This window comes from Coregonus clupeaformis, chromosome 29, assembly GCF_020615455.1.
Source record: "Coregonus clupeaformis isolate EN_2021a chromosome 29, ASM2061545v1, whole genome shotgun sequence".
Classification (NCBI taxonomy): Eukaryota; Metazoa; Chordata; class Actinopteri; order Salmoniformes; family Salmonidae; genus Coregonus; species Coregonus clupeaformis.
In genome coordinates this window covers 62,330,953-62,344,329 of record NC_059220.1, presented here as the reverse complement: position 1 = coordinate 62,344,329, position 13,377 = coordinate 62,330,953, and the positions used below count along the sequence as shown (strand labels likewise).

At 40.8% G+C, this 13,377-nt stretch overlaps 1 protein-coding gene across 2 annotated transcripts; it reads left to right on the top strand.

Annotated features, from left to right (window-relative positions):
• The first annotated feature begins 7,044 nt into the window (after window positions 1–7,044).
• LOC121535970 (SLIT and NTRK-like protein 5) lies at window positions 7,045–13,140 on the top strand. Of its 2 annotated transcripts, none has more exons than XM_041843215.2 (2): window positions 7,045–7,686; window positions 9,513–13,140. In XM_041843215.2, the coding sequence occupies exon 2, from the start codon at window positions 9,570–9,572 to the stop codon at window positions 12,171–12,173; it is 2,604 nt and encodes an 867-aa protein (XP_041699149.2). In that variant the 5' UTR covers window positions 7,045–7,686; window positions 9,513–9,569; the 3' UTR covers window positions 12,174–13,140. The 2 variants fall into 2 exon arrangements, with proteins under 2 accessions (XP_041699149.2, XP_041699150.2); XM_041843216.2 differs by lacking the exon at window positions 7,045–7,686 and adding an exon at window positions 8,356–8,728.
• The last annotated feature ends 237 nt before the right edge of the window (window positions 13,141–13,377 follow it).

Genomic DNA, 13,377 nt, shown 5'->3' with positions numbered 1-13,377 from the left:
CGAGGCCTCCCACTCCTCTTTCTATTCTGGTTAGAGCCAGTTTGCGCTGTTCTGTGAAGTGAGTAGTACACAGCGTTGTACGAGATCTTCAGTTTCTTGGCAATTTCTCGCATGGAATTGCCTTCATTTCTCAGAACAAGTATAGACTGACAAGATTCATAGGAAAGTTATTTGTTTCTGGCCATTTTGATCCTGTAATCGAACCCACAATTGCTGATGCTCCAGGTACTCAACTAGTCTCAAGAAGGCCAGTTTTATTGCTTCTTTAATCAGCACAACAGTTTTCAGCTGTGCTAACATAATTGCAAAAGGGTTTTCTAATGATCAATTAGCCTTTTAAAATGATACACTTGGATTAGCAAACACAACATGCCATTGGAACACAGGACTGATGGTTGCTGATAATGGGCCTCTTGTACGCCTATGTAGATATTCCATAAAAAATCAGCCGTTTTCCAGCTACAATTACCATTTACAACATTAATAATGTCTACACTGTATTTCTGATCAATTTGATGTTATTTTAATGGACAAAAAAATTGCTTTTCTTTCGAAAACAAGGACATTTCAAAGTGACCCCAAACTTTTGAACGGTAGTGTATATAAATACATTTTATAATATATTAGTTTTCCATATGGGCACTCAGTCCTGATACTCTAACCAAAAACCCAAGCCTCAACAAGTCAACTCTATCAGTTTCTATTTCTGAAAATGTAAACATTGGATATTTCTATGCCCAGAGTTATTGTGAAAATATGTTGTTTTTATTGTATTGTTTTGGGCTGTTGTGGATCTTTTTTTTTAACCTAGGGCCTACTGTAACTGAAGTCTACGAGGGGAAAACTTGTTTCCAGTTCGCCGCTTTGTTCAATTCATGCACTCATTCATATTGTTGATACTGTGGATGCACTTATCGCTGTCGTCAGCAGCTCTTTTCATTATAGCTCCAGGTAAGTTGGCATGTTACCGATTCAACATTTTAAAATTACCTTCCCTTAGACCGGTAGAGGAACCTGTGAGAAAAAAACAAACAAAGGAAAGACCCCTGCGAAACCTCCCTGCACTTTGGTAATCAATCTTAGCTGTCTGAAGAGGCAATGCAGTCATTCTTCAATGGGAATCCACTCCAGCGCTGTACATCCTCTCAGGCCTGATAAATGCTGAGGGTTAGCTTTGATGCTTTTGATTAGCACCCGGGCATCGACAGCTAGTATCACGCTAAAGTAAACGCGGCATATGAATGGCCAGAAAATGTTATATGGAAAGTAAAGAAGTGATCTACACATTCCAGGCGCTAACTTTATTGACGTGATGTACAGTGTCTTCAGAAAGTATTCAAACCCCTTGACTTATTCCACATTTTGTTGTTACAGCCTGACTTCACAATGGATTAAAATTATTTTAGACATTTTTTCTCATTTATTGAAAATGAAATACAGAAATATCTCATTTACATAAGTATTCACACCCCTGAGTCAATACATTTTAGAATCACCTTTGGCAGTGATTACAGCTGTGAGTCTTTCTGGGTAAATCTCTAAGAGCCTTTTCACACCTGGATTATACAATATTTGAACATACGTACATTTTTGTTTTATTCTTCAAGCTCTGTCAAGTTGGTTGTTGATCATTGCTAGACAGCCATTTTCATGTCTTGCAATAGATTGTCAAGCTGATTTAAGATAAATGTATGTGTGGGGTACAGAGATCAGGTAGGTTTTTAAAAATCATGTTAAACACTATCATTGCACACGTAGTGAGTCCATGCAACTTATTATGTGACTTGTTAAGCACATTTTTACTCCTGAACTTATTTAGAGTTGCCATAACAAAGGGGTTGAATACGTATTGACTCAAAACATTTTTGCTTTTCATTTTTAATTAATGTGTACACGTTTCTAAAAACATAATTCCAATTTGACAAAATTGGGGGATTGTGTGTAGGCCAGTGACACAAAATCTCAATGTAATCCATTTAAAATTCAGGCTGTAAAACAACAACATGTGGAAACAGTCAAGGGTTGTGAATGCTTTCTGAAGGCACTGTATTTGCCACTGCTGAAATAAAGTGGATGGTGCCATTCCACTGTTGAGAAACCAAAGTCATGTACGGCATACACTAATTTGTGGTGCATCTAGATGATCAATTACTTATCTTTCCCTTATCAATTTCATTCGTTTTAATTGCTTTGCACTTATTGCACTATATTGACCAAAATATATTAATGTCATCAATAAATATGATGTCAGGTTCATATATGTTCTTGTGGGGAAAGTGAAAGGCTATTGTTAGATACTTCACAGAGGCAGCTGCATGTAACATGTACCAATCAAGAGAAGTTGGTGTTTCAATGGGGTTTTCATCAATATGCTTCAATAAATGATCCTGTGAGGGTATCTTTATAATCACAGTGGTTCCAATTGCAAACGTCAACCTTTGTGCTGATAATTTTCGGATAGGGTTAAAAACACATGACATGAATCAAGATTAATTTTGCAATGCCATGAATAGTCCCATTCAACCTACAATCACACACAAAAAATGAACTAAAAAAAAAGTGTCCTTTCAAGACTCCAGGGCCCTATTCCAGAATGTGAGCTTTTTTTATAGAGGCCCAAAATGAAGGCAGCATTTTAGAGAACAGAAGGGCCCGAAACTCAGTGTATCTGTAGATATGTCATAGCCGTCACAGGGGGTGAATCATAGCCAAGTGTCCACAGGCTAATGGTGGAGGCCAGGCGCTGTCATGGGCTGAAACGATGTAACCTAGGCTGTTGACAGTTTTGGGGGGTAAATTATGTGCCAGTGTAACTAATTTGGGAAGTGACACAAAATCTAAACATTTTACTGCCGGCACCCTCAGCAAAAGCTGCATGTTGGTGTGTGTGTGTGCTATTAGCCAATAGTGAGGTATATCTGACTGAGGGACATTACAGATAATTGTATGTGTGGGGTACAGCGATCAGGTAGTCATTCAAAAATCATGTTTAACACTGTCATTGCACACGTAGTACATGCAACTTATTATGTGACTTGTTAAGCAAAAATGTACTCCTGAACTTATTTAGGCTTGCCTTAACAAAGGGGTTGAATACTTAATGACTCAAGACATTTCAGCATTTCATTTTTTATTAATTTATAAAAATGTCTCAAAACATAATTCCAATTTGCCATTATGGGGTAATGTGTGTAGGCCAGTGACACACAATCTAAATGTAATCAATTTTAAATGCAGGCTGTAACACAAACAAATGTGGAAAAAGTTAAGGGGTGTGAATACTTTCTGAAGGCACTGTATTTGCCACTGTTGAAGGAAAATGGATGCTTGCATTCCACTGTTGAGAATCCAAAGTCATGTAATTAAGGCATACACTAAGTTGTGGTTCATCTAGATTATCAATTACTCTAAGCAATCCAGCTAACCCATCAATCAAATAATTAGCTAACCGAAATAGTGTTTTTACCAGAAATCAGTGAAGTCTATTGAGCTGGAATTACTGTTTGTTATTCGAGACATGCACTGTAGTTGAATCAAATTAATGTGCAGTTGCTCAAACAGGTTAGTCCCACCCCATGTATCCTATTTAGGAATTCAACACCACATCTCTACATTATCCCATTAAACATGACATCCACATGACATTGACATTTGATGATTAGCATCCGTATTTACATGAATAACCATAGCAAACGGTCAACATTGTCTTGAGAATATGAGTATGAAAAAAGTGTATGCACTCACTAACTGTAAGTCGCTCTGGATAAGAGCGTCTGCTAAATGACTAAAATGTAAATGATAACTAGCTGAGAATATGAATACATTTGATTGAATGTTAGTATTCTGGTCCCAAAAGGATAACTCAAGGACAACAGTGATAAGAGTACAATTTTTGTTTTTCTTCTATGAGCATCTCACATCTTGGCTCTGACTGTCTAGGTGCAAGAGCTGTCGGTGCAAACAGTAATGTGTGACATAGAAACACAACACATACTGTATACTGCACTGAGATAATCCCACATACCATTAAGCACAAGACTTGGGCTCATCATCCGATCTCATTATGCATGGGCATTGGGCTCAATACTTTATAGCATCACATCTCAATGATATCAGATCTTTACTGCTTGTTATTTTGATTGGGTATGATAGTGTGTGCATAGCACAGGAGGTTGGTGGCACCTTAATTTGGGAGGACGGGCTCGTGGTAATGGCTGGAGCGGAATAGGTGGAATGGTATATAACACATGGCTTCTATTTGTTTGATGCCATTCCATTCAGGCCGTTCCAGCCATTATTATGAGCCGTCCTCCCCTCAGCAGCCTCCACTGGCATAGTAATTATTTAGTAGGTGATCATTTGGCAGAGCTTTCCAGGTAGAGTTTATAGGTACCTAATTCTACAAACAGTATGCACACTCAGTTCATGTTGGCCAAACAGCCGTATGTGCTCCCATTTCAAACCAATTACAAAATCTGTAGTGCCATGTGTGTATAATAATTATTCGTTTTTGTCTGTTATCAGGCAGGTTGGCATAGATGCATCTGCTGTAGAGTAGATACAAAGGCCTACACACACACACACACACACACACACACACACACACACACACACTGATTTGAATAATACTGCTACTGTTTATTTTTAAATGATTGCATGTACACATATCTATCCTTCGCTCTCGCTCTCTCTTTCTCTCCTTCTTTCTCTCTCCCTCTCTCTCTTACGCACGCACACACACACACACACACACACACACACACACACACACACCTTGTATGTCCTCCATCAGAGGAAACCGATAAAACATGTCACGTAATGAAAAAAATGACTGCTATTTTAATGTCATGATTCTTCTCAAGGGAGCCAGCCAAAGTGCCTTCCATTGGGAAGACACCACTGCCACCGCGCCACGCTATCACGACAACGACTTCTTTAACTGGATTTCCAGCTGGGTGCCAGAGATTGTGAGATTTGTTCTTCACAACAGGCAACTTACTGTTAACGTATTGTTAATGTGATTAGCCAGCCAGAAACGTTCAGATAATTTAATGCATCTCCACGGCTAATTTGGAAGCCGCCTATATGACACATCAGCTTACCGTTGTGTTTGGTCACTAAAGAGAGTATCGGAGTTGACTTATGGATACGTAATACAATGTAGACTGAAGGGAAGATCAGTTTGGACATGCCAGCCCCCTCCATATGCTAGATTTAATTATATGTATACATTGCTTGCTCAATGGCTCTCAAGGTCTAATTTGACTTTATCCCTGGCAGAGCTAACACACATAGGGTTGCAAAGACTTATTGAAATTTGCCAATGGACAGATAAACCACAAACAGTCTGCTAAATGACTAAAATGTAAATGTTGAATAGGCACCAGACAAAAAAGTTTATAAATTCAGACAGTTCAGACTCTAATGGCTTATTTCCACTAAGGACTTACCCCAGTGTTTTACCCAAAAGGCTCAGACTGATATGTTTGCACCTCCACCACCTGGCTCCAGTGTCTCACAGCAGACTTGATGTGACTTGGAGCCAAGATCCTGGCCACTTTTACTTTTCCGCAAGCATTTACATAACAATGGCTAACCGTGAACTGGGGTTAACACCTTCTACAGTTAACATCTTCTCACAAAACAACTGTCTTGATGCAGTTGTTGTTGATTCTGCTCCACACAAGTCCACAGTGTCAGCCCTAGCTATATGGAAACACAGTTCCCCAAAAATAACACTAGAGCTAACATTAACATAAGCACTGGCGACACACTGGTGCTGTACTGGATAAACCTCATAATGGTGAATTTCCTATAAGGACTTAGCAACCCTGTTGTTTTACCCAAAAGGCTCAGACTTTTGTGTTGTTACCTCCACGGTCCGGCTCCAGTGTCTCACTGCGCCATGGCCTCAGTGGACCAGCTCTAACTTGGGGCCAAGTCCAGACCATTGGTACTTTTCAGCTTTCATTTACATAGCAATGGCTAACTGTGAACATGGGTTAACACCATCTATGGTTAACACCTTCTCACAAAGCAACTGTCTTGATGATGCAGATGTTGTTGATTCTGCTCTACACAAGTCCTCAAAAAGAACAATAGAGCTAACATTAATATAATGACTGGCGACACACTGGTGCTGTAATGGGAAAACTCAGTTTACCAGTCCCAGATTTAGCCTAGTCCTGGACTAAAATGTACTTTTCAGGGATAATCTCCATTAAACATGCTTCTTAGTCCAGAATTAGGTTTAATATTTTTTTCAGGAAATCAGCCCCAAATGTGTTGGTTGTTATAATTGTTGAATTAATTTAGAAAATACATGCAATTTGGAATTTTGTGCACAGATTTCCTGTATATTTCAGTACATTGGCATGTCTTGAAACACTTACCCAAACCATACGGTTTAGGCATGCCTGAGATTTAAGTTAGGTGCAGGCAGTTTGGCCTACCAAAGAGAGTTGCAGCTACCCTCAACTACAACTAGGTTATACTGTATGTCTCATAGGCTGTGTTCTATGTCACTCACTCACACACACACACACACACACACACACACACACACACACACACACACACACACACACACACACACACCCTTGGACCACCCTTGGACTCTACTCACACACTGACCTTAACATGCCACATCAACAACACCTGTTGCCATGTTGTCACAGCATTTTCTCACAAGCAGCCCAATTCTGATATTTTGGGTAACAGATCTGATCTGATTGGTCAAAAGAATAATTAGTGGCAAAAATATCAAAATTGGGCTGCCTGTGTAAATGCAGCCTTATTGCCTGGCAATGTGTACAGTACACCCTCAAACAGGTATGTTTCATCGCATTGCACTGCCCTCTATAGGTCTCCCTCACTCCCACGAACCCACTTGAAGTACTACACCACAAATAGCATCTAAATATTGACAACATGCACATTTTGCTCGTTATATACATTAGGGGTGGAGACATTAATACATATTTCAGGATTCTTTCTGCCTCCAACGAATGGGAATTTATATTGACTTTACATAGTGTGTATGCTGCGCCAACCTTGATCCACGATCCACCAGTTGAAACATTGGCAGCCCAAATAACGCATAATTGATGCGCAGAGACATAGGAAGGACATCATATTATTTCGTCAGACAATGTTGAATTAAAGTCAACTATCTAAGATGCGCATACATATTCAGTCAAATTGTGCGGTCGACTCTGAGAAAAAAAATAAGGATCTTGGGTAGATCAATTCACAACGCAATACAACCGTACCACTCACAAGATACAAAGGGATTCGTGCCTTTCCCCCTCCGATTCACCGGCGCGCGTGCTACAGAGGGAGATCTCGGTTGAAATGGATGTATCTGATGTTTTGTATTTCGGTTTATTACACTTTTTTCCCATATGAAATTCTAACTTTTCTTTGAGTCCATTCCAAAATGAGAGAGCAAGATTCGATGTGAGAAATACAAGAACCCGCTTTGTCGCGCTGATCGTCACGTTGCAGGCGTGAATGAGACAGTTTGTGCAATTCATTGCCTGGTATATGGAGCTAAAGACCGCGGTGGCTCTACTTTGAGGATTTTACAGCGGGGAAAAAGGAAAACAGATTCCACATTACCATAGGACAGGAGGATAAACAGCGGAAGGTAGTCGGAATGCTTTTGCATTGACAAAGTTCAACATGGTAAGGACAGCGGATTTTCTGTCTGAGATGCAGGGCTGTATTGCTCATTTCATGGGAAGCTAATGCGTGAGTTGGGGAGCTGTCCATGGTACTGAAAATGATGTCTCTCCCCATGCTGCTCATACAGCTATATTGAAATGGGTTGAATCTAAATTTAAAAACGATGAAAAGGGTGGCTTTCATTAAAGTGGCTATAATATACATCCGCGTTTACTGGTAGACATAATAGATTGACATATCAATTGCATAACTTTTTTTGGGGGCTACTCAGTGTCCTCCAACGTGATGAATGAATGCGCAATTTATGAAATCATTGCAATGCCTCATATTCAAGTAGGCCTGTTTTGATTGAATACATTAGTGGTAAATGGCCTACATAGGCTACAGACTAACGAAATATGCAATGCAAAACACTCTTCATCGGTATGAATCAAATGTCCTTTCGCAAAAAATAAATAAACATAGCCTATTAGCCTACCATAAACTCTATGATCATATTAGGAAGACTACACCCACAAAATCGAACCTCTAGGCCGATAGCTTTTTTTATTTTCTCGATTTTGTCACCACACAGACAGAACTTACGTGTATATGTGTGTGTGTGTGTGTGATTGTGTGTGTAGTGCGCGCGCGTTGGTTAGGGGTGGGGGGGGCGACAGAAAGGGAGAGAGAGATTATTTGAACAAGAATCAAAAGATTCTTCAACTTCAACATATACCGGATGCGATATAAAACGTTTATTATAGTATTATTTATTCCACATCAAGATGTAATTTGTTCATGACATTCGGCAATGCTTGCAAATCCGTTTTTGCTTTTAATCTACTCGGGTCTCTTTTTTTCGCCGGAGGGATGAAGGGCTGCGACTGTCCCTGTGTAACATTCAGTATTTCTAACGCATGCAGGATTGAGGATGAACAACTCTCATAATGACCACGACTAGCCTATTTATCATTTATTAACAAAATATCTCCGGGTATCTGATGATAATGATTAATACCCGGCAGTTTCTATACTATTCGCAATTCGTCGGATATGCGGGGTGAGTAGGATATTGGTCTTTCCATAGGCTTTCTCGTATCCTACGGTTAAAATATATCCTTAGTTCTAAACTAAATAGCGGGATTTTCTTCCATTCGATTTATGAAATGTATATTTTAATCCTTATTCGCATCGATAGTTTTAAATGTACACATTGTCTCAAGATTAACTCTTTGCTGGAAGATTCGGGGAATAGAATTTGAAATGGCAATGGTTTCTGCATAAATACCGCAGATGGCTAGTCGGTTTAGTTTGCAAGCCATTTGAATGCATGGATCGCTTTCAAAGTCGGGCTTCGCCAACCTAAAGGCGGCTCTAATCAACCTGCTTGTTCTATTTACAAAGAAACATATGTATAGGCTGTACTCTTTTCCATGGCATTCACCAATATGCACTGCATGTCATCAATATTTCGCATGGAGTTATTTCATTTTCAGATGTCTATACCATGTTGTGATATGATGCTGTAGCTTAAGATATAATAATGGAACTGTACTGAATGTGGCATTTGAGCTGCAACAAATGTTTTTGGCAAAACTATATTGTGTTTGCAACTCTATCCAGATGTCTGCTCTTTCTTACGCACATAATGCCATCATATGGTGTTGGAAACCATATGTTATATCCTCCAAATATGTATATGCATTTAGTTACCTAAAATGCTTTACAAAGTATTTCATGTCTCTATCCACAAGTATATAGCTCTTTGTAACCACTGCATGCAGGGACGTTCCACTTAACACAAGATGTCCATTAAACAGACAATGCCTGCCTTTCTCTTCTAGATGACACCCCATACTGGCACCATACTTCAGTGAGCTGGGGCACCTTCTCCCTCGAAAATGCATATCTGGATACTGAAAATAATCCTTCTGATCGCAGCATCTCTGAGTATGGTTGAGATGTACGACAATTATGGGGAGATCTGTAGGAATCTATGTACATGCGAGGAGAAGGAAGGGACACTGACGGTGAGCTGCGAGAACAGAGGGATTGTCAGACTGACAGAAATAAGCCCGGTGCATTTTTCAATGTACCACCTTCTGCTGACAGGGAATCTCTTAAAGAAACTGTCCCTCAACGACTTCATCAACTACACTGGGGCGACCATATTGCATTTAGGCAACAATGATATTGCTGAAGTGGAAACGGGGGCTTTCAATGGACTCCAGGGATTAAAGAGATTGCACCTGAACAACAACAAGATAGACGTCCTAAGGGATGATACGTTTGTCGGCCTGGAGAGTTTGGAATACCTTCAGATTGATTACAATTACATCACCAATATAGAGCCCAATGCCCTTAGTAAATTGCATCAGCTCACAGTTCTCATTTTAAATGACAATTTGCTCTCTGCTCTGCCTACCAACATTTTCCGGAATGTTCCCTTAACACATCTGGACCTCAGGGGCAACCGGTTGAAAATGTTTCCTTACATCGGGCTCCTGGAGCACATGGACAAAGTGGTGGAATTACAATTTGAGGAGAACCCATGGAATTGCTCATGTGAGCTCATCGCCCTGAAAGCTTGGCTGGAGAGCATATCGTACACAGCTTTAGTGGGGGAGGTGGTCTGTGAGACGCCATTCAGGCTGCATGGCAGAGACCTGGACGAGGTCTCCAAACAGGAGCTGTGCCCCCGCCGAGCAATCTCTGAATATGAAATGCGCCCCCCTCCCCCACTCAGCACCAATGGATATTTCCAAACCACGCCAGCTTCGGTGACTGCCTCAGCCACCTCGTCGAATGCTTTCAAGGCGTCGTCAAGGCCCACCAAGGGCACCCGTCAATCAAACCGAACCAGGTCAAAGCCCACCTCCCGGATTCCGGCTAACCCTTACAACTATGGCCCCATCATTGCTTATCAGACCAAATCTCCTGTGCCTTTGGACTGTCCCACCACCTGTACGTGTAATCTGCAGATTGCTGATCTTGGACTAAACGTCAACTGCCAGGAGAGAAAGATTGAGAACATATCTGACCTGAAGCCCAAGCCATACAATCCCAAAAAAATGTACCTCACGGGGAATTACATTCCTGTGGTACGCAGATCTGATTTCTTGGAGGCTACCGGATTGGATTTGCTTCACCTAGGAAACAATAGGATATCCCTCATCCAAGACAGAGCTTTTGGGGATTTAACCAACCTGCGTAGGCTGTATTTAAATGGTAATCTAATCGACAGGCTTACAGCAGAGATGTTTTTTGGCCTGCAGAGTTTGCAGTATCTCTACTTAGAATACAACAAAATCCGAGAGATTGTAGGGGGCACGTTCCGGTTTGTGCCAAACCTTCAGTTGCTTTTCCTCAACAATAACCTTCTGAAAACCTTACCAGGGGGCATCTTTACTGGGCTGTCCCTCTCTAGACTTAATCTCCGCAGTAACCATTTCCAAAACCTGCCTGTGAGCGGTGTGTTAGATCAGCTGAAATTGCTCTTGCAGATAGATCTGATTGAGAACCCGTGGGATTGCTCGTGTGACGTTGTCGGCATGAAGATATGGCTCGAGCAGCTCAGTGCAGGCACCGTTGTTAATGAGGTTAAATGCGAGACCCCCAAACGGCACAGCGGGATTGATATGCGTTCTATTCAGTCTGAACAGCTGTGTCCAGATTACTCTGACTTAGTCGTCTCAACAGCGCCCCCCCCTGACGAGCCTCTGCCAGACAGAGCCACCACCACAGAGACCTACCAGAGATCTAACCACACTAGCAGCGTTGTCCCTCTCTCTGTCCTCATCCTCAGCCTGCTGCTCGTGTTCATCATGTCCGTCTTCGTGGCAGCGGGGCTGTTTGTGGTCGTGGTGAAAAAGCGTAAAAAGTCCCAGAGCGACCGCACCAGCACCAACAACTCTGACGTGAGCTCGTTTAACTTGCAGTACAGCCTTTACAGTAATAACCGAACCGTCCCCAAAGTCAAAGCCCCCGCCGGACATGTGTACGAGTACATCCCTCACCCTATGGGCCACATGTGCAAAAATCCCATTTACAGGTCCAGGGAAGGCAACACAGTCGAGGATTACCGCGACCTCCATGAATTGAAGGTGACTTATAGGAGTGACGTGGATGAGGAAAGGAACAGTAGCATGAGAAGTCCCACTTATAGCGTGAGTACTATTGAGCCTCGCGAGGACCCCTCCCCTGCACAGAATGCTGAGCACTTCTTCAGGGGCATCATAGAGGCGGACAACCAATCCCCCTCCGGTAACAGTCTAGAATACAAGTACACTGGGCCTGTCTCGTACACGTACAACCCAAACTTTGATGTTAGACGCCAGTTCTTACACCCAGAGAGGATACGAGAAACAGTGCTCTATGGCACCGCACCGAGTACTGTTTACGTGGAGCCCAACAGAAATGAATATTTGGAACTAAAAGCGAAACTTCAAGTTGAGCCGGACTACCTCGAAGTTCTTGAGAAACAGACCACTTTCAGTCAGTTTTGAGCAACAGATTTGTCCATATATGAAGGATTTCCCCACTTAAAAGTACTCAATATTGAGGGTGCCTTGGCACGACACATCAACAAAATAAGCATTAAACGGGGTGTGCCAAACTCTATTATTATTCTGATTTCTTAAATACATAACATTGCAGGAACTGAAAGTCTCTCTCTGAACCTAACTGGATGAATAAACAAGTTGCTCTACTTAACTGGTGATTAAGAATCTATTTTTCTATGGTGAAGATTAAATACACATACATGTAAGTGTACAGGTCAACTTACCCAACTGCATTTTCAGGAATATAACCATACATATATTGTGAATCACAAAAATTTTATAAATCACCTTCTGACGAAAACACTGTACAGCAGTGCATCCATCAAACTGCGCAGGATAATTATCTGCTCTAGTCTGTAAGTAAGTATTTATTGGAATACTCTGCCATGTATTTTCAAAACTTTTGATTCTTCATCAATATTACCTGTGTCATAATTCCATGTGTCATAATTCCATGATCCTCTGTAAACGCTTATGTTTGTAGTTCCATATCATTTACTGTAGCTCGCATTGTACAAGTGGCTTTTTTTAAAGGTGGCACACCCCCAATGTTAAAGAAAGACTGCATCATTTAAAGAAGAAAAAAGGTGTCTTTGTATGCTTTCTGCACTTTTTTGGAATTGGAAGGCAAGTGGGCCTTTAAACAGCTATCAATAGGATGATTACTATTAAAAATGAATATGTGCATTCATTCTTAATATGTATTCTTGATATGTTATCAAATTCATGAATAATAATTGAAGTAATAATTATGTTGTGTAATACTGATATTTTAATGTAACACCTATTTTTATACAAGCATTCGCAATTCTCTTTCCCTTATCAATTTCATTCGTTTTAATTGCTTTGCACTTATTGCACTATATTGACCAAAATATGTTAATGTCATCAATAAATATGATGTCAGGTTCATATATGTTCTTGTTGGGAAAATGAAAGGCTATTGTTAGACACTTCACAGAGGCAGCTGCATGTAACGTGTACCAATCAAGAGAAGTTGGTGTTTCAATGGGGTTTTATGTTTCAATCAATGATCCTGTGAGGGTGTCCTCATAATCACAGTGGTTCCAATTGCAAGCATCAACCTTTGTGCTGATAATCTTCTGATAGGGTTAAAAACACATGACATGAATCAAAATGAATGTTG